A 20,144-nucleotide genomic window follows, 5' to 3' on the forward strand; every position below is an offset into this window, starting at 1 on the left:
CTGCCAAACAGCTCTCCAAAATAGTTACACCATTTTTTTAATGCTCCTACCAACAGTGTATTAGAGTTCCAATTGCTCCACATCCTAGCCAACATTTGGTGATGTTAGTCTTTGATTTTAGCATATTAGTAGTCATAAACTGTATCTTACCTGCTTTTAATTTGCATTTCCCTGCTGATTAACGATGATAAGCATATTTTCATGTGCTTATTGGCTTCTCACAGATCTTTTATTAGTTGCTTATTTTTAAATCTTTTACCCATTATTGATTTGTTTTTTATATGTTATGGATAGAAGTCCTTTATCAGATACATAAATTTTTAATTTTGATGAAATCCAATGTACCAGTTTTTTCCTTTTATGTTGTTTTTTGCATCCTGTCCAAGTAATCTTTGCCATTACCCAAAATTGTGAAGTTATTTTCCTTCTATAAATTTTACAGTTCCGGGTTTTATATTCAGGTCTCTGATTTAGCTCAATTTGTGTGTGTGAAATTAGATGGGAGTTGACTTGGATGAATATCTAGTTTTTCAGTACCATTTGTTAAAAAGACTTTACTTTCTCCATTGAATTGACTTGGCACCTTGGTCAAAAATCAATTGATGTACATGTGTGGGTCTGTTTCTGGATTCTGTTCTGTTCCCTTGGTCTGTTTGTCTATGCTTATACCAATACTACATTTGTCTAATTACTGTAACTTTATAGTCTTGAAATGAGATAGCATAAGCCCTCCAAACAAAAAATATTTTAAAGATTATTAAATAATCTCTTAAGAGATTAATTTGCTATTCAGATCTTTTTTAAAAGATTATTTTCCTATTCTAGATCCTTTGCATGTCCTTATGTATTTTAGAATCATTTTCTGTCAGTTTCTTCAGAAAAGCCTAGAATTCTTAGAGTGATTGCTGGGAATAATGGATGTCCTTGAGTCTTTCAATCTGTGAATGTGGTATAGTTCTCATTTATTAAAGTTTTCTCAAGTTTCTCTCAGCAAAGTTGTATAGTTTGTATTGGATGTCTTACCCATCTTTCATTAGTTTTATTCCTTGGTATTTGTGTTTTTTGATACTGTTGTAAAAGGTATAATTTTTAAATTTTTTGTTTTCAAGTATTTGTTGTTGCCAGAACATAGAAATACAGTTAATTTTTGTGTATGACCTTGTAGCTCATCACCTTGATAAATTAACATATTGGTTCTATTAGGTCTTTTTTTTTTTTTTTTTGTAAATTCCATAGGGTTTTCTACATGCACAATAATATTTTCTGTGTATAACAGCAACTGCACCTTTATGCCTTTTACTTATTTTTCTTGCTTTATTGCACTAGCTAGGACTTGAGATACAAAATTGCATAGAAATTATAAAAGCAGACATTCTTCCTTGTTTCCATTATTAGAGGAAGAGAATTTAATGTTTCATCAAGAAGTATAATGTTAGCTGTAGATTTTCATAGATATTCTTTATCAGATTGAAGCTGCTACATTCTATTCCTGGCTCGCTAAGAAATTTTATTATGCAGAGGTGTTGAATTTTATTAAATGTTCTTTTTCTGCATCTGTGAGATAATCAGATGGTTTTTCTCCTTTATTCTATTAAAGTGATGAATAACATTGACTTTTTTCCTAATGTGAAACTAGCCTTCCTAATATAAACCCTGTTGGTAGTGATATATTATCTTTGTATATATTTGCTTGTTTTGTTAAGAATTTCACATCGTTGTTCATGAGGGATATTGGTCTCTCATTTTCTTTTCTTGTGGTGTTTTTCTTGTGGTGTTTTCGGCAGGTTTAGTATCAGGTTATGTTAACTTTATAAAACAGGTTGAGAAGTATACCCTTATCCTCTATTTTCTGAAGGAATTGGTATTAGTATTGGTATTGGTATTATTTTTTCTGTAAATGTTTGGTAGAATTCACTGGTAGAGCCATCTGGACCTAGACTTCTATTTATTGTAAGGTTTTTTTCAATTATAGTTTCTAATGTGGGCTATTTAGATTTTCTGTTTCTTCTATCAGTTTTGATAAGTTGTGTTTTGATAAGTTTGTCCATTTCATACAAGGTGAAATGACATGAAGTTGTTTACAATATATCCTTTTTTTTTTTTAGGTTAGACCACTTAGATTTTTGGGTTTATTTATTATCATACTGTAGCTTATCATACTCTGACTAATATAAATATTGTATAGAAGGTTTCCATCTTACGATGGTTCAACTTAGAATTACAGTATATTCTTATTATCCTAATAATGCCTATAGGATTTGTAGTAATGTTCCCATTCCTTTTCCTGAAAATTACCATTTGTGTTTTCTTTTTTTCTTGATCAGTCTTGCTAGGGAATTATCAATTTTAGTAATCTGTTTTTAAAAAAACATTTGCCCTTTTTGATTGTCTATTGTTTGTCCACTTACTAATTCATTAATCTCCATTCTTATTTTTATTATTTCCTTTCATCTACTTACTCACAGTTTAATTTGATCTTTTTCTAATTTCTCAAGGTGAAAGCTTAGAGCATTGATTTTATATCTTTTTTATATTCTAATATAAGCCTTTAGCACTGTAAAATTTTCTTAAACCATGTGTTAGCTGCATCCCATAAATCTTTTTTTTTTTTTAAAGACTCCATAAAGGTCATTTGTTTTTTTGTTTTTAAGATTTTATTTATTTGTTTATTTGACAGAGAGAGAGAGAGACAGCGAGAGAGGGAACACAAGCAGGGGGAGTGGGAGGGGGAGAGGGAGAAGCAGATTCCCCACCGAGCAGGGAGCCCGATGTGGGGCTCCATCCCAGGACCCCGGGATCATGACCTGAGCTGAAGGCAGACACTTAACGACTGAGCCACCCAGGTGCCCCTGCATCCCATAAATCTTAATGTATTGTTTCCATTATCCTCAAAGTATTTTCTAATTTCCTTTGTGATTTCATCTTTGATCCATGGACTTTTACCAATTTAAGGGGACTTTTCTGAATATCTTATTATTACTACAATACTTTTCAATGGAACCTGTTATTTGGATCTGTGGTATATGCTTTTCCTATGTAAAAAGGTGACATAATGACTTTCTTTTTTTGCCCTCTGAAGTTCCCCAAGTATGGTCTTTGATTTTTTTTTTTTTTCTTGGTGTCTTCTTCCATTTATTTCTTTTCTGAAACTGAAGATATGTTCTATAACATGCCTTACTCTGGAACAAATTTTAACGTTATAGAACTATGTTGTCTCCCCATATCCCTGCTATAGTTCATTTTCATTTTACATAGAAAGATATAAATAATAATTGTTCCATCTTAATATTAAGCTTGGGGATAAACTTTATGTGGATTTTTTTAATCCAAGCTAAAAATTATTTTAGCTTTCAAATAGATACCACTAAATAATAATCTAATGATTTGACTAGGTCCTTTAGATAGCATTTTTATTAACTTTGTTTAAGGTTAATGTTATTAAAGTCTGAAGAATTTATATCTTGTTATATCCAGCAAGTCCAGAAAACAATAAGATATACTTAGAACCAAAGCAGTTTTAAATACAGTTTTATCCTTTCTTGATGAATCAGCCAGTCCATCAGATCTTACAGTACCTTGGAGTCAGCATTATGAAAATTATCTACCATGTACTGTAGATCTGCAGAGGGCAGCTCAGTAAAATTCTAGAATGAATAAATGCCAGAAACAAGAGTGTCCACTGTATGGGCCTTTCTGGATTCCTTTTTAGATGGTTGTCATTTTTAAAATAGAGTAGTCTAATCTGATTTATTAGGTGTCATGAATATCAGGCTGGCAATTGCAGCAAAAAGTGGCCTATCAAAGAAATATATCTTATTATGACCTGAGGTACTGGTCAACACATCGTTGTTACATATACAAGTGTTTGTATAATAATGCAGCCGGGAATTCCCAAGGAAATCAGTTCTTTTTCTTTTCCATTTCTTCTGTTGCTCTGCCAAACAAAACAAAACCCTAAGGTAAACCAAATGTCTGAATCAGTGAAACAGTCTGATGAAACACTGTAATAAGATAAATTATAATCTGCCAGAAACTTTCTTCTCTACAGTTCTTAAAATCTAATCATATCTAAGGGCAGAAAGGCTTTCTGATGTAGCTCTCTAGAAACAATTATTTTCTTTTCAAAACAGCTAGGATCATTCTGGTACTGATCAGATATACTTCTCCAGCTTCATACAAATACGTATCTTCCCTGTCCTCTGAGAGATGGTGACTGTCTCTGCCCTCTTACCTTCACAATGGAAGGGACAGCCAACATTACACGGATGACCTGTTATAGTGGTTGGCATGGTTACTAGAAAGCTAGCTTTTAAGCCACTGCATGAAGGCTGATCTAATGTAGTATATTCAGGGTGTCACAAAGAGCACAAGCAAGGGACATTAAGAAACACGGTGCTGTAATCTCCCATACCAGTATTGCCCACAGTGGAGCATGTAACAGATACTTTGTATAACCGTCTGATGGTGTTTTCTGCCCTTTTTGTTTGTTTGGGAATTTGAATATTGCAGGTTAACTTATAAAGTAAAATTTTATAAGGGCAAAATAAACATAGTGCTATATATGTAATTAAAATAGTGAAACCCTTAGCATACTTGGAGTGGCTTGGAGGAGAATTAGGGTAGAACTTGAACTTGCTAACGTTCAGTTAGGCCCAGGTTTGACATTTGGAGGTGATAGTTTGAGAGAGCGATGGTGCCTCCTTCCCATGGAGGAAACAATGTCTACAGTACTCAGTGTGATCAGGGACTTGGCCCTTAATGAAATGTCGAATAGAGGTGAATTCGACTTATTTTATCGTGTGGTCCAATTCTAGCCAGATGCTGTGGATACGAGACTGAGACAGGAAAACTCAGGTTCTGCTTCAGATGGCATTGGCCCCTGGAGATCTGGTCTTTCTACTGCATGCTAGGAATTGACCAGATGAGGTGTTTGGGTCCCAGCCAGATTCTTTGGTTCATTGTAGATTTGTACAAACTTACCTGGTCTTGTCATCTATAGAGGTAGGATGATCCGTGGTCATGTTTCCTTCTACTTCTTGAGATTAATAGGATTGTAGGGTCAAAGTTAAAAGATGTCATGAAGAGCATCTGTTTCTGCTCATACTCTGGACTATCTGTCCAGTAAGGCCCAGCTGTAATGTTTGTAAGACTTTACTCACCTGATTTGCTATTTTTTTCAGGCTACAACTGAGGTGGAAATTAAGAAGAAAGGCCCTGGATCTCTCTTAGTTTCCATGGACCAACTGGCCTCCTATGGACGGAAGGACAGAATCAACAGTATATTGAGTGTTGTTACAAATACACTAGTTGAAGGTATGTGCCCTTGATGTCAGTCCAAGCCACCAAGATATCAATATGTAGTGCACATGATAAATATAATCCCTATCCATTGGCCTGAGTTTTGCAAAAATTGACTCTGAACTTTAGGAATAGAGTCTACTGGTTGTAGAAACCAGCATCCCAGATCTGCATGCAGAGAATCAAATAAGGACTTCAGAGCTGCTGCCAGCATCGTACACAGATAGGTAAGAAGAATGAAGGAATGACAGTCAGGGGTGAGCTAGAAGATCTCAAGACCGTAATGGTCATGAGGAGCCAGTGGGGTGAGGTGAGGCATAAAGGCTGTAGACTGAAGAACTGTGAAAAAAGGAAACGATGGAATCCCCTCCGTGCCCTCTGCCCCAAAACATACCTTCCTCTTTTCCTTGTTAGCTACCTACAGCCCTCTTGGTTTTCCCTGAAGGACTAATGTACTGTGCATTTTGATTGCACCTAATTCTGCCTCTCATCAAACACCCCCACGTATCCATAAATATATTTGATGTGTGAATAGGTAAGCCGAAACCCCTCTTATTTCGGCTCTCTGTGCCACAGGGAAAGAACAGGCACTGTTGAATCATAGTGTATCTGCAGTAACGTTGCTGTCAGTGCTTGTACTTGGTATTGGGTGGCTCTGCCACGACACAGCCTGGCATGCTGAGGAATATCAGGATTTTCCATGACCCCATAGTCCCCTAGCAAGTATCAGCTCTCTGTCCAACTGTGGTCTGTATTCCAGGCTCCTCTTGCTTTCTCTGGAGGTAGATTCACTGACAGGGTTTTCTCTCACAAGATTCTGATTGATTCTGCATGAATCTTCTTCTTTTGATTCATGTTGATTCAGCTGAGCTGTCCCACTATAGATCCAGAATATTCTCAAGGCCTCAGATTGCTGTTCTTCAGAGTTCAGACCCCCAGGCTAACCCAACAATAACCAGAGTTCCTGAGATAAGGAGATTCAAAACTATCCTGGTGTCTTTGCGACCAAGTTATTTTTTGAGTCATTTGAGCCCAATACCACTTCTACTCTGAGAGAAAGGGAATGAGAGAGAGAGTGTGTGTTCATTCATTCGGCAGGGGCATCTGTGATAAAGGGAGAATCCCCAGAAAGGAACTCCCCTAGATTGTTTACATTCCCACATGTGAGCAAGGTGTTAGACTGTATGTAGACTAATCTGAAGAATGTATCACGTAAAAAGAATATTGAGTTAACTGTTTTCAGCTGCCTGAACATTTATTCCTGTTTTCCTTTAATTCTCATCGAGGTCATCATCTGAGAAAATAACTTTAAACTTTGTAGTTTATACTTTGAGATCACAGGCAAATAACTGCAGAGCATAAGAATTCCAAGCTAAGGGGGCGCCTGGGTGGCTCAGTCGTTAAGCGTCTGCCTTCGGCTCAGGTCATGATGCCAGGATCCTGGGATTGAGCCCCGCATCGGGCTCCCTGCTCCACGGGAAGCCTTCTTCTCCCTCTCCTCTCCCCCTGCTTGTGTTCCCTCTCTCACTGTGTCTCTCTCTGTCAAATAAATAAATAGAATCTTTAAAAAAAAAAAAAAGAATTCCAAGCTAAGAAACACTAGCTTAAGAACCTTGGCTAGTTTTATTCTTTACTTGGAGACAAGGACAGGATTTCTCTGGATATCTGTGGACATCGAGAAAGACAAATGAACCACCTCCAACAGGCATATTTTATGACGGCAAAGACATCAGAATGGGAGAACTATTGATGCAATCCAACAGTTACTCAGTTTGACTACTGCAGTGGCCCAGCACAGGGTCTAGTAAAAGTAAATGCGCCCAAAATGTCTGTTAGACTGACCCTTGCCGTGCTTGGAATGGTGGGGCTTCCGTGCTGCGGGCTTCCTTTTGGAGGCCTTGGTCTTCTATTCCTCTACTGAGTTGGGTAGAAACCACTGGAGCAGTAGCTTGGTCTTTTTCTTCTCCATTTTCTTCCTCTTCTCCCCGTGCTCTTCTTTTTCTCCCTGTTCTACCCTACTCATTCTCTACCCTCCACCCACCAGCACATACATAATAAAAAATAGATATAGGGGTAGCTCAGGGGAGAGAGAGACAGTCATACTTGTGTTCCTGAGTAGGAAGCCATTCCAGTTCTTTCTCCCTTTTTGAAGTCCCAATGTTCACATAGCCTTTGACATTCCCCTATCGCCTCCCCTAGTATTCAACTCCCTTTGTTAGAGCTGATGAGACAGAACTGCTGTAAGCAAAGAACAATGAATGGCTGGAGCTGAATAATGTGAGAGGGAATTAAAGGACATTAAGAAAGATCCATTCCTATTTAACTGCTGGTCCCTCTGTATTCAATGATTGCTACAACATGAAAAGCCAGCATTGAATGAATAATTGTTCCTGCTTCTCAGACTTCAGTTAGGAAACTCTGACGTTGTTTTAATCTTTGGATTACCAAACCAAAGAAGCAGGCTTCTACCTACCTGATATCTTAGAGAGCACAGTGGAGAATTCCAGAAGCGTGTAAATAAAGAGAAAATCCTGCCTGCTGTGTGTCCCCCAATCCCGTTGCAGACATGCTCACCCGGATCCAGGAAACTCAGCAGAATTTAGTCAGCAGAGCCATCAGCTTGGGGATATTTCAGAGGACTGGGGGTAGGTTGTAGGCAGACTACTATAGTCTCACTTCTCTGAGCAGTGAAGCTGTGGGAGAAGGGGAGGGAGTTGGTGAAGTAAGAATGAGGAAGTGATGGTAGTACTTGGCATTATTGGTTCTCAGGTAAAACAGGTTCAAAAACTGCCTTGTAAAGACAACTGGCCATAGCTGTTGGCTGCCATGATTTGTTGATTCACTCTTGTGTTCGATTGACCAGCCCCAAGTGTCAGTCAGCATCATTACTTACCTGCTATCTGTCTTTAATGGGTGTGGCTGCAAGCTCTGTGAGGGTGGAGACTCTTGTTCATCAGCGTATTCCCAGGGCCTCACACACTGTAGGTGTTTCAAAGTTGTTGAATTGAATTGAGAGAAGCCCTGTCCTCAGAACCCTCACGGTCTACTAACACCACCATCTTGGAATTGTGAGGCCCTCTCTGAAAACAATTCCCAGCACCCCTGAGGTTGAGACTACAGTAATCTCTTGAGAATGTCCAGGAGCAAAGTAAGGGAGACCCCACAAACCTTTGGATATTTCTTTGGATATGTTAACCCATTCCCCCAGACCAAATTCTTAACCGCTTCAGGCATGTGGGACCAGTAACAGTTTGTCAAGTTGTGAGTCACTTTATAAACCTCTGTTTTCACCTAACTGATCTTTTCTAGCTCCTAAAGCTCTACATTGTCTTACCGTTTGTGGAACAGAAAAGATTATCCTGGGATCTTACCTGAGAAAATGTGGATAAGATCCCTAGTATCCCTGTAGGAATCTTCTTGATGCCCCATAGGGTGGGGAAACCCTTCTTCAGTGTCTGGCAGAGACTTGGAGCCTAGAGCACTGTACAACACTGCAATTGTGTCTACTGTCAGAGACGTGAACAGTTGCTGCTTTAACCTCCACGTGCCAGTGAACAGACGTTTGGAGAAGGGAGGAGATTAAAAAAAGGAACGGAACCAAATTTCCAAATATGTACTGTAAGAATTTATGGAAATAAGAGAACCTTTTCATTTTCTTTTTTTGGTTAGAAAACTAAATTTACCTTGGGAAGGGAGGGAGTTCTATGAAGAAGAAGCCAAAGCAAATTTTCTTCACAGACTTCCTTTCCCACGCAGACTCCCACGTGGCGCTTACTGTGGCCCTTAAATCTGAAAAACCAAGGCAACCATTTTCTTAGCAACCAGGGAGCCAATCAAAAACCCAACCAAAGCACCCCATCTAAAATAAAGCCATCACCATGGGCACCATCCAGCTGGTTGGAAAAAGGGAAAGTAGACTAATTTAAGGCAGCCATCTTGTTCTTGGTGAAACGTTGGGAAACTTTTTTTCATTCCCTGAATGATTTGATTTTGTCAGCAGAATTGGGTTGGGGTGTGGAATAGATATCCAACCCCGTGGAACCAAGACCTTGCCTCTAAGGATTATCATGCTGACCGGTTTTCAAAGCTACATCTCTTAAAGAACATCCTGGGAGATCAAGGTTCTTGGACTTTGGTAACCCAGGCTATTATATAAGTCATACTGTACTTGAGGAGGGCTTTGTTACCTACGGCCTAATGCCTGGATTGTTGTGGCTGCCAGCTGAATGGCTCTCTTCCTTTAGTGTCTAATGGTCCTTTTTCATCTTTGTTTCGTGAATGACCTTAGAGATCACCATGGTCCATGATACTCAGTCGATGTCCAGGCTTCTAGGGAAGTGCCTCAGGGAAGGAGGAAGTCTGTCGTCAGACTGGGCTCCTCTTCCTGCATCAACTAGAGCAGTTTTTTATATTGGGGATCTCATAAGATCTTGTTGGAAACTAAACAGTCTGTTTTTTTTTTTAAAGCAAGAGAGCCAGACTGAAAGAAGATAAGAAAAAGGAAAGAAGAGAGAGACCAAGGAAGGGAAGAGGGGAGGGAGGACGAAAATGGAGAAGGGAAGGGGAGGGATGAGAAAGAGGAGGAGAAGAGAGAGGAGTGGGACTCCTGTGCCCACCTCAGTGGTGAATGGCGAACTCACTGACTTGTACTTCTTTGGGACCGGAGGGAACAGCCTGCACTGGCTCGCCGGCCGCCCGCCCTGCCTCTGCTGCCCAGAGAATGGGAAGAGCGAATGCTTCTGTAGCACTTACTGTAGACCAGGGCGCTCCGAGGCACTTTCACTTTCTATCGTAGCCCATTTCATTCTTCCAGCAAATTGAAGTACTGTACTCAGGTTCGCCCACTGAGCAGTGGCTGAGCACCCAGGTGCGTCTGGCTCCAGGGTCTGTGCTTTTGACTGCTTCTCTGATAATGATTTAGTGATATGATGTATAATATAAAACCCACCATTTATCGAGGACTTGCCGTGTGCCGGGCCCTGTGCTGGCTGCTTTGTGTTCACCCACTCACTTACTCCTCAGTCAGTGGATGAGGATTATAGGACTCGTTTAGTCCTATAGCCTGTAAAGGAAGTGTCATTTCAGATGAGGCAACAGAAGTGTAGAGGAATCAGTAACTTGCCTGAGATCACACAGTTGTGAGTGTTGAAGCCAGCTGGACCGGGGAGTCAGACTCCAGAGGCCAAGCTCCTAACCATGATGCTGTGCTCCCAAAACGGACAGATCAAACCCTAGTTTATAACCAGATAGTTGTTAACAGGGAAGTGACCTGGGACTGCCCTGCCTCCTCTTTCCCTTCATGAGAAAGAAAATGGGGTGGGGGGCAGCAACTACACACTCAGGACAGACAGCCTTCAAACCACCTTTCTTGTGGTGAATAGCAGTGATAACGACCCAGCAGAGGATTAGTAGCAGCCCCCTTTGTTTTCTCCCTGTGTTTGTTCTTTTACTCACTGCAGAGCTGGAAGAGTCTCAGAGAAAGTGCCCGCCATGCTGGTATAAATTTGCCAATACTTTCCTCATCTGGGAGTGTCACCCCTACTGGATAAAACTGAAAGAGATTGTGAACTTGATCGTTATGGATCCTTTTGTGGACTTGGCCATCACCATCTGCATTGTCCTCAATACCCTGTTTATGGCCATGGAGCACCATCCCATGACACCACAATTTGAACACGTTTTGGCTGTAGGAAATCTGGTAAGATAGAATACTGTCTCCTGATTTTATGATCTGAACATGTTTTGCCTGTAGGACATCTTTTTCTGATACTGGAAGCTGGAGTTTAGTTGAAAAGAAAGTAATAGTTAATTGGAAGACAAATGCTTCCACATATGGCGTAGCCTCAGTCACTTCTGCTCACTGTTGTGATCCCTTGGCTGTTTCCTCTTTCTGCAGAACTTTGAAGACGTCATTTAGGAGCTATTGGCAGAAAACCAGCCATGGTGACAGAATGGGAGGCATGGTGCAGTGGGTTGGTTTCAGCAACCTGAGCCAAGGACTTCTGGATTTTTTTTTCTCATTCTGTTTCTCACATTGATTCCTGCATTACTCCAGCACATCACTTCCCCTTTCACCTTCAGTAACAACCACCACAAAATAGGGGAGCTCTTTTAGTGCATTAAACATAACTATAAATTTGCCTGCACTGTCATATCTTAATTATCCATATGGGGCCTATCTGTGGGAAACTTTTAATTCTAGGCTGGTTTCCCCCTCACATCCAACTTCTGGGCTCTCATCCAGTTTCTACCGTTAGTTGATCTGTGCCAAATTTATTTTAATGTTAGCTTAAGTCATATATTTAATTTATCATATTGTTTAGAAGATAAGAATGAGGTTGTTTTTTTTTTAATAGTTTCTGAAGTCAAATAGTTGTGTTTTGGGGATTATCTGTTTTATTTCTTTAATCCAAAAATCAGGAGTTGATTGAATTTTTATAGATAGGAAAGATTTAGTTGGAAAGAATCTTCTAGGTCATCTGGGCTTCATTATTCCTTAGGAGTTTCACCATGAGCAAGTGAAATCTAGTTGTCTGTTACCTTTTGAGTATGATCTCTGCCTGATGTTCTCCCTCTCCCTCTCCCTCTCTCTCTCTCTCTCCCTCCCCCCACACGCGCACACACACACACACACATGCCTCATACACACAAAGAGTTTTTACGTTAAGTCCTAATAGACTATTAGAGTGTTATAATATCATTTTGAGTTCTGATTATGAAAACACATGGCAAAGGAGGAGATCCTTTATCTGCTTAGTCCTTGCAGCCTATCATGTTCCCTGGTACATGTCCAAGATAATTCTGTGGTCTTTCCACTCTCCATGTCTGAGTTAGTGCCACACTTCAGGCACTCACTGCTTCGACGTAAACCCTCATGTGCAGCCCGGTGAAATATGGGTGGTCTTGAAACAGGACACTCTCATAGGCTGTCCAGGAGATCTGCTGACTCTGAAGGGTACCTGACAGTGGGCCGTGTGACTGGCTGACCAGAAGCTTGGCCATCAAGCAACATTTTGAACCAATCAACAAAATGGTACAGATAAGAGCTTTATTTTATTAGCCAAGAGTTAAGTAATGAAAAATATGACTTGATAATTTTGTTGTTGATGATGGTGGTGGTGGTATTTTCCCGGTGATGGTTTGTTTTTCTCAAAGTCTTTACTTTTACTTGCTTTTTACAGAACGAGTCCTTGATTTTGAAGGGATTTTGAGAGGCCCTTTCACCTACCACCAGCAGAATTGCCCTCAGACCAGGCCAGGAGATAACATTATTTTTCCCTTTCTTAAAAATCTGTAGAGACTTAGGGTTACACCTAAATTAGAGTTGTGAGCATTCAGAAGACTTTGCTCAGAATCATCGAGAAGAAAGAGGAGAGAAGGGAAGGTCAGCAACTAATATTCAGGGATTTCTTGAAGCAAGCTAACCAAAACCGAGTTTTAAAATGAGAAAGCACTCTGGGGGCAAGAATTTTCAAGGGATTGTAAAGAATTGTAAGCATGCAATTAGTAGTGGGGATGGAAAATAGTGAATGGTTCAGGACACTGTGGACTGGCCAGTAGATTCGAGGTGAGCGTGAAGGGAAAGAAATGAAGAATGGTACCTAGATTTGGAAGTTTAGTAGCTAAGAGGGAAGTAGGATGACTGAGAAAGGAATAGGTTTGGAGTTTAAAATCAAGAGTTCTGTTTTGGACATACTAACTTAAAATATGCTACTCATTTCTAACCACAAATGTTTGCATCTATGAAACGAGGATAACACCATGTCATCAGTAGTTGGGAGGATAAAATGAGAACCTATAGAGAAGTTTTGGGAATAGTGAAAAGCACTCTACAAATCATGGGAACTGTATTAGTGTAATTCAGTAGCTTGGACTTTGGCTTTATTAAATGATTCATTAATCAGGCAGCATCCCATCTAACAAGCAGAGAGGAGCTCCCAAAGGCTTAGACATCTAGAGTCTTTGACTAAACCTGAGAAAAAGAAGATGGAAAAGAGTGAGATTGACCAGCTTGTGAAATAGGGGACGATCTTGTCTCACAGTTGGAACTCTGAGGACTTTCCATAGCTGGGACAGTGAATTGAGCTGTGTTTGTCCATAGATACACAGATGGAGGTTTCTGATGGTAGAAGAGAATAGTTTGCTGTAAAGTGAGGGTCCGTCCTGCCTCTTCCACCCTCCCCACAAGAAAAACATTAATACGAGGAAGAACCTTACAGATAATTCTATCCATCCCCCATGTTCCATAGAGGAAATGGAAGCCCAGGGAGACTATGTGACTTCTACAACTTTTGTGTTATTCAGGAGATAAATGTAAGGATTCTTTTCTTGCCTTTTTTGCAACAATTTGAACACAACAGTGAGTTTATAAGGTGTTTCGTTTTGTTTTGTTTTGTTTTTTAAGCAATCTCAATCTTGGAGAAAGGTTTCAGGTACAGTCTAAGACAATTTTTTGGAGAGTAAGTTGCTGACACAGTGTCTCAGCCTCTCGCATGTGTGTTTTATGAACAGTACACTCTCATGCAAAACCACGATATAGCCATCAGACTCAAGAAATTCCTATGCACCTCACAGACACTTCATTCTCAGGCCCCTTCAGGTTCTGCCAGAAATCCCAGTCATGTCCTCTGTAACAAAAGGACACCGTTCCAATCTCCTGTTGCATTCGGTTGTCCTGTCTCTTCAGTCTTCTTCAGCTTGGCGGACTTTCTCAGTCTTTCATCGGCTCTCTTGACCTTGGCACTTGGGAAGACTACAGGCCAGTTATTTTGTAGAATTCCCTCAAGTTCAGTTTGTCTGATGCTTCCTCACAATTAGACTCAGCTTACACATTTGGCAGGAATATCACACAAGCGAGGCTGTCTTCTCTTTGAACCTTCCAGGTGGCACGGTTTCCATTTGTCCCATATTGGTGATGGTCACTTGGTCAGTTGATGAAGGAGGGGTCTTCCAGTCTTCTCTCCTGTAGAATTACTCTTTTCATCTATAATTCCATTATAGTCAGTAAATCTTTGTGAAGATGTTTTGAAACTATCTAAATTTACTTTTCTTCGTTAAACTTATGATTTATTCATTTATTTATATCAACGTGGACTCATGGCTTTCAGTTTTATCTGGTGGGTCATAATCCATTATTATCATTTACCTAAATATTTAAACCATTCCTGATTTGGCCACTGAGAGTTCCTTCAAGCTGGTTTCTGTGTCCTGTTAACATATCCTCATTACTTCCTTTTTTCTGGTATCACAGAATATTCCAGGCTAATTTTATATTTTTCCCATCTCAGACCTGGACCAGCCATTTCTCAAGGAGCCCTGGTTGTTGTAGTGGAAAATGATATTTAGAAGTCAAGATCTACTGGAGGCAATGTGCATGACTGGGCCCTCTCAGTATGGGGCTGGCTGTTTATTCTAGTCCAGCATTACCAGATTCATTCTGGTGTCTCCCTTTCTATAGTTGTAACTCCTCTGACAAAAGGAAACCTGGTTGCCACTATCTCTAGTGTATTTATTTGATCAAAAAACCACTGTTACCTCTTGCAAGGCGTTGGTCCTCCTTGCCCTGTTCAGGCTCTGGCTTCCTGCGCTAGATATCCAGCATCCACACCAGTGTCCTCCCTGTAGGTTTACCTGTCCCCACACTTGTCAGGCCCTGACGCCCCAGTCCCAATTTCTTTGAGAACTGCTACATTAGGACATAAATTCCTAGGTGAATATTTGAGGACACTCACAAGAGCCACATTTATGTACGGTTGTTGGTTGATACTCTGCTTATAATTCTCCTTTTTTCTCCTCCTCAAGAAGCATACCACAGTGCAAATTAGAATGGCATCATAGGGATAGCCTTAAATCTACTCTTTTCCATTTGTAAAAAAGTAATTCTTTCATACCAGCAAACCCCAAATGATGGCAATCACTGTATGTTGAAATAACATGGTTGCTGACCTCTGTCACAGGCGTTTCTGCCCAGCATCTGGGTGCCATTCATCCCATTGAAAAGCAACAGTACTCTGTCATCGTTGACTTTCTCTTAGGAACCAGAGTTCCCACAGTGTAAATATTCCATGGTCAGTTAGCCAGTGCTTATTACTGAGCATTTCCTGTGTGTTCACCAGAACCAACAGGACAGCAAATGCAGTCTCTACTTAGTGTGCAGTAAGCAGGCTGACATTTCTATATAGAGAAACCTTCCATAGGTTTACGCTGAGGGTAAAATGTCTGTCGGGAATTGATTAGCTGCCCTCACTTACAGTGATGTTCCATCTGTAGAGGCTTAGCATGCACTGTGAACTTTGATTTTGCTTAACTGGATCTCTCTAGGGAATATTTTCTTTCAGTTCTAGAATACTGCATCTTCAGTTTAGAAAAATGGGGAGCCATGGAAAAATACACAGACGCAAAACCTTACAGCCCACGTATCCATTTTGATTTCCATCACACTGTTCTGTTTTGCCATTGCTATACATTCGTTGAGTCTGTTTCCAAACACTGTCTGTAATCTAAGTATTTTTCACTGTTTCCAGTTTTGTCCTCAGATCATATCTTCAAAGTTTCCTAAAACTACTTCCTTTGTAAACTTGGTAACCAGGTAGTTGCAAGCTGTAATTTATTATGAGTTTAAAACCTATTACATATAAAGTCCTCTAATATCATAATATTCAGTAAGAGTCTGTTGTTACATGGTTAGCTTAGAATGAGGGTATTGGTCTTGTCGAAACTGGCATTTGTGGAATTTTACTTTCTTACTGCATGTTATGTTACCAAGTCCTATGGGATATAGAAGGCATTGGGAGACACAGGGTACTCTGAAAGGTAGAAAAGTAGGAGTCGTGTAACACTGGGAAGAAGTTATTCTCATACCCAATAAGCTCCAAGCCTAAAACAGTTATTACATCATTGATTCTCATATTGAAATAATCAAAAGGAAGCACCAAAGTCTCCAACAATGAGAAAAATTTTTGAGGGGGCACCTGAGTGGCTCAGTTGGTTAAGCGGCCAGCTCTTGATTTCAGCTCACGTTATGATCCCAAGGTCCTAGGATCGAGCCCCATGTTGCAACAGGCTCCGTGCTCAGTGGGCAGTGTGTTTGAGATTCTTTCTCTCTCTTTCCCTCTGCCCCTCCCCCTGCTCACACACTCTCTCTCTCTCTCTCTCTCTAAAATAAATAAGTAAATCTTTAATAAAAAGATTTTTCTTTTGAGGATATACTCAGTAGAATTTTATACAAGCGATATAAATGGGAATTCAGAAGCCTATGTAGCAACATGGATTGAATTATGATAAGTGAAAAATAAGACCCAAGATACTATGTACTCTGTGATTTTATAACTCTGTCAAAATATATATGCATTTGAAAAAAACCAGAAAGGGAATACATAAAAATGATGGTTGTACGCAAGATGATGAGACTATACTTTTTTCCCACAATTTACACACTATTAGCAGTGTTCTGTTGCTTTTACAATTTAAAATAAGAAACTCTGCAGCATATGTCAACCTTTGATAAGACACATAATATCAAATCAGGAATAACTGTATATTTTTAAAATAGAATTATAATTCAATGAGTGGTGTTTTTTTGTTTGTTTTAGGCAAATATCCCAAACATAAACATTCAAAATGACTGCTGACCCTTTAGAAGGGATCCCCTCTGTGGTCTTCCTGTTGCTTAAAATAGCTTTTTAAATGCGGTCTTGAACAATGTGAATTAGGTGGTTCTGGCAACGAAGGTGAACACTGGGACTGAGTACTTGATTCAAGAGGAAAACAAGGCTCTCCTGTCATGTGAAGTAGTCATGCGACATCTAAGTACTGATGTCCTCAGATGCTCAATTTAATAAGGCTAGCTCTTGCAGCTTCTTGGACATGTTGTATTCAAAGATAATGATAAAGGCATTCTCTTTCTATTATTTCTTTTTCTTACCCCCTGCCTTCCCCTCTTTAGGTTTTCACTGGAATTTTCACAGCGGAAATGTTCCTGAAGCTCATAGCCATGGATCCCTACTATTATTTCCAAGAAGGTTGGAACATTTTTGACGGATTTATTGTCTCCCTCAGTTTAATGGAACTGGGTCTAGCAGACGTGGAGGGGCTTTCGGTGCTGCGATCTTTCCGATTGGTATTCCATATTTCTCCAATTTCTTTTTACATTTCCTGTCTTGCAGCTACTAAAAAATTTTTGCCTAAGTTAATTTGATGATTAAAAAAATCCTTAGCTATACTCTACTCACAATTCCTGTTGGCAGTTTATTGGCTTAGATACTAAAATCTTGAAAATTTTTCTGCTAAGTGCCTAATATAGAAGTTAGTTTTTAATATCAATCAACAAACAGAGGTCAATTTTAGGAAGTTCCTCAGAAAATAATGGTTAATCTAAAAGATGAAAAAGGATCCTAAGGGCTATTCTGAGGTCTAATGAATTTGCTAGTAAATTTGTTTCTTTATTTGAACATCTCCCTGAAATGGAATTTCTCCTTGTTCAAAGATGTCTCTCATTTCTTCCATCATGGTGACGCCTTCCAGAAAACAGGAATAAAATAGTATTCTTTAAAATTATATTGAAATTAATTGTTGAACATTGGCTTTTTTTCCCATAACATTAGCTGAGAAGGATTTTGTAATGTATTTGAAGAAGTGAATGTTAAAATTACTAAAATGACTTTGAAAGAATAGTTAATGATATCCTTGAAATAGCTTCCCATAAACACAGGCATAAACGATGTCCTGATTAAGTCCCTTGAGAAGCTGAATTACTTGGGGGATATCCTACTCAGAGCATCAGAACTGGCTTAGGTTTTTCTCTCCCTATTGGGAAAAATACCTTAGCACTTATAACTGAAAGGATTTTAGGTTTTTTCATTAGGATATTCAGCATATTGAAGAAAGAGAATTGGAACAGAATGGAATTATTTATAAAAGAGAGGTCTTGCTCAGTCTAAGTCACAAATAACATCTGCCAAGTTTCTGGAACCTTTGCTTACTAGTCTTGGGTTAGGATCCAGCCCACAGTAGACTTTTTGAAAATTGTTCTCATTAGCTGGAAGATGAGATGAAGGACTGAGAGGTGGAATTAGCACTAGTATTCCTTATAGTTTAAAAAGCCAGTCAGAAAGGGAAAAAATATGAACGATCCAGATATTCATACAGAGAAACACCTGGTAAATCTTGAACTCTCAGATAAGACTCAAGCTTTTAATCGGGAAAAAATGTTCCATTCTGTGCTGTTGCCTTCTACCAGAATTCCTATTAATCCTGTGTTAGTTATTAACTTATGACATCTGAAGATGATCTCATCATTATCATTTCATTCATGGGCTTTATGCATTATGATTCTCAGACTATTAGCTAAGACCTTGTAAGTCATTCATTACAGAATATAGAAATATCATGATTGCAGGTAACAGAAGTTCTGTCCTCTGAGTTAATATCATTATAGGCCCTTTTCATAAGATGTTTGGTATATGTGGAACTGCACCTACTAGGGCATTGTGCTTTTCCTCCAAGTTATTCCAAGCATATCTCAAAGTTTCATATCAGCTATTGATTATTTACTGGCAAGCAAAAAGAGAGATATTTAGATTTTTTTTTTAAGATTTTATTTATTTGTTAGAGAGAGAGACAGCGAGAGAGGGAACACAGGTGGGGGAGTGGGAGAGGGAGAAGCAGGCTTCCCACTGAGTAGGGAGCCGGATGTGGGGCTCGATCCCAGGACCCTGGGATCATGACCTGAGCCGAAGGCAGATGCTTAATGACTGAGCCACCCAGGCGCCCCAAGATATTTAGAATTTTTAAATGCAGTTTTTTTTAAAGAGTTATGATTTATTTTTCACTGTCCTTACCAACCTGATCTTTTGCTTTACTACAACTCACATTTTCCTTCATATGCTCCTTGAGAAGTCAAGGCAAAATCAATAACAAAAGGATATATTCATGTATGGGTTCTTAAAAAGTGGATTGAGGGGTGCCAGCGTGGCTTAGTTGGTTAAGCGTCCCAACTATTGATCTCAGTTCAGGTCTTGATCGCAGGGTCATGAGTTCAAACCCCCTGTTGGGCTTCGTGCTGGGCATGGAGCCTACTTAAAAAAAAATAAAAGTTAAAAAATAAAACATAAAAAGTGGTTTGACTCAGAGACTAATACAGGGGGCTAGAGGCAATATTCTTGGTTCCTAGTTTAGGTCTTTCACTTACTGTGAAACTAATCCATTTTCCCTGTCTATGCCTCACATTCTCCCATTTTAGTCTAAGACAGAAAGTCCTGGGAACTTCCCAAAGGTGCTCAATAAATTTAAGCTGATCTCACTAATTTTATATATTTTTATTTTAGCCATGTGGAAGAACATGGTTTGAGTATCATTTGATTTTTGTTTTGTTTTTTTTCCCTTAGCTCCGAGTCTTCAAATTGGCCAAATCCTGGCCCACCCTGAACATGCTGATCAAGATTATTGGAAATTCAGTGGGTGCCCTGGGCAACCTGACCCTGGTGCTGGCCATTATTGTCTTCATCTTTGCCGTGGTAGGGATGCAACTCTTTGGAAAGAGCTACAAAGAGTGTGTCTGCAAGATCAACCAAGACTGTGAACTCCCTCGCTGGCACATGAATGACTTTTTCCATTCCTTCCTCATTGTCTTTCGAGTGTTGTGCGGGGAGTGGATCGAGACCATGTGGGACTGCATGGAAGTGGCAGGCCAGGCCATGTGCCTCATTGTCTTCATGATGGTCATGGTTATTGGCAACTTGGTGGTTAGTACTAACTTGTACAACTTTTCATTCTTTGCCCAGAACATCTTAACACTTGACCCAGATGCCCAATGGGCTTGGTCCTACTAGCTTCCATGTCTGTGCTGG

General features: G+C 39.7%; 1 protein-coding gene across 5 annotated transcripts in view; it reads left to right on the forward strand.

Moving 5' to 3' along the window:
- The window catches only part of SCN8A (sodium voltage-gated channel alpha subunit 8), a 177,014-nt gene that overhangs the window by 120,553 nt on the left and 36,317 nt on the right, over positions 1-20,144 (forward strand). For all 5 annotated transcript variants that reach the window (XM_078075979.1, XM_078075980.1, XM_078075982.1 and 2 more), the window contains exons 13-16: positions 5,181-5,313; positions 10,758-10,996; positions 17,243-17,416; positions 19,683-20,039. In XM_078075979.1, coding sequence (XP_077932105.1) covers positions 5,181-5,313; positions 10,758-10,996; positions 17,243-17,416; positions 19,683-20,039 — 903 coding nt within the window. The remainder of the gene's footprint in view (positions 1-5,180; positions 5,314-10,757; positions 10,997-17,242; positions 17,417-19,682; positions 20,040-20,144) is intronic.

The sequence above is a fragment of the Halichoerus grypus genome, chromosome 6 (genome assembly GCF_964656455.1).
Source record: "Halichoerus grypus chromosome 6, mHalGry1.hap1.1, whole genome shotgun sequence".
NCBI classification, from domain to species: Eukaryota; Metazoa; Chordata; class Mammalia; order Carnivora; family Phocidae; genus Halichoerus; species Halichoerus grypus.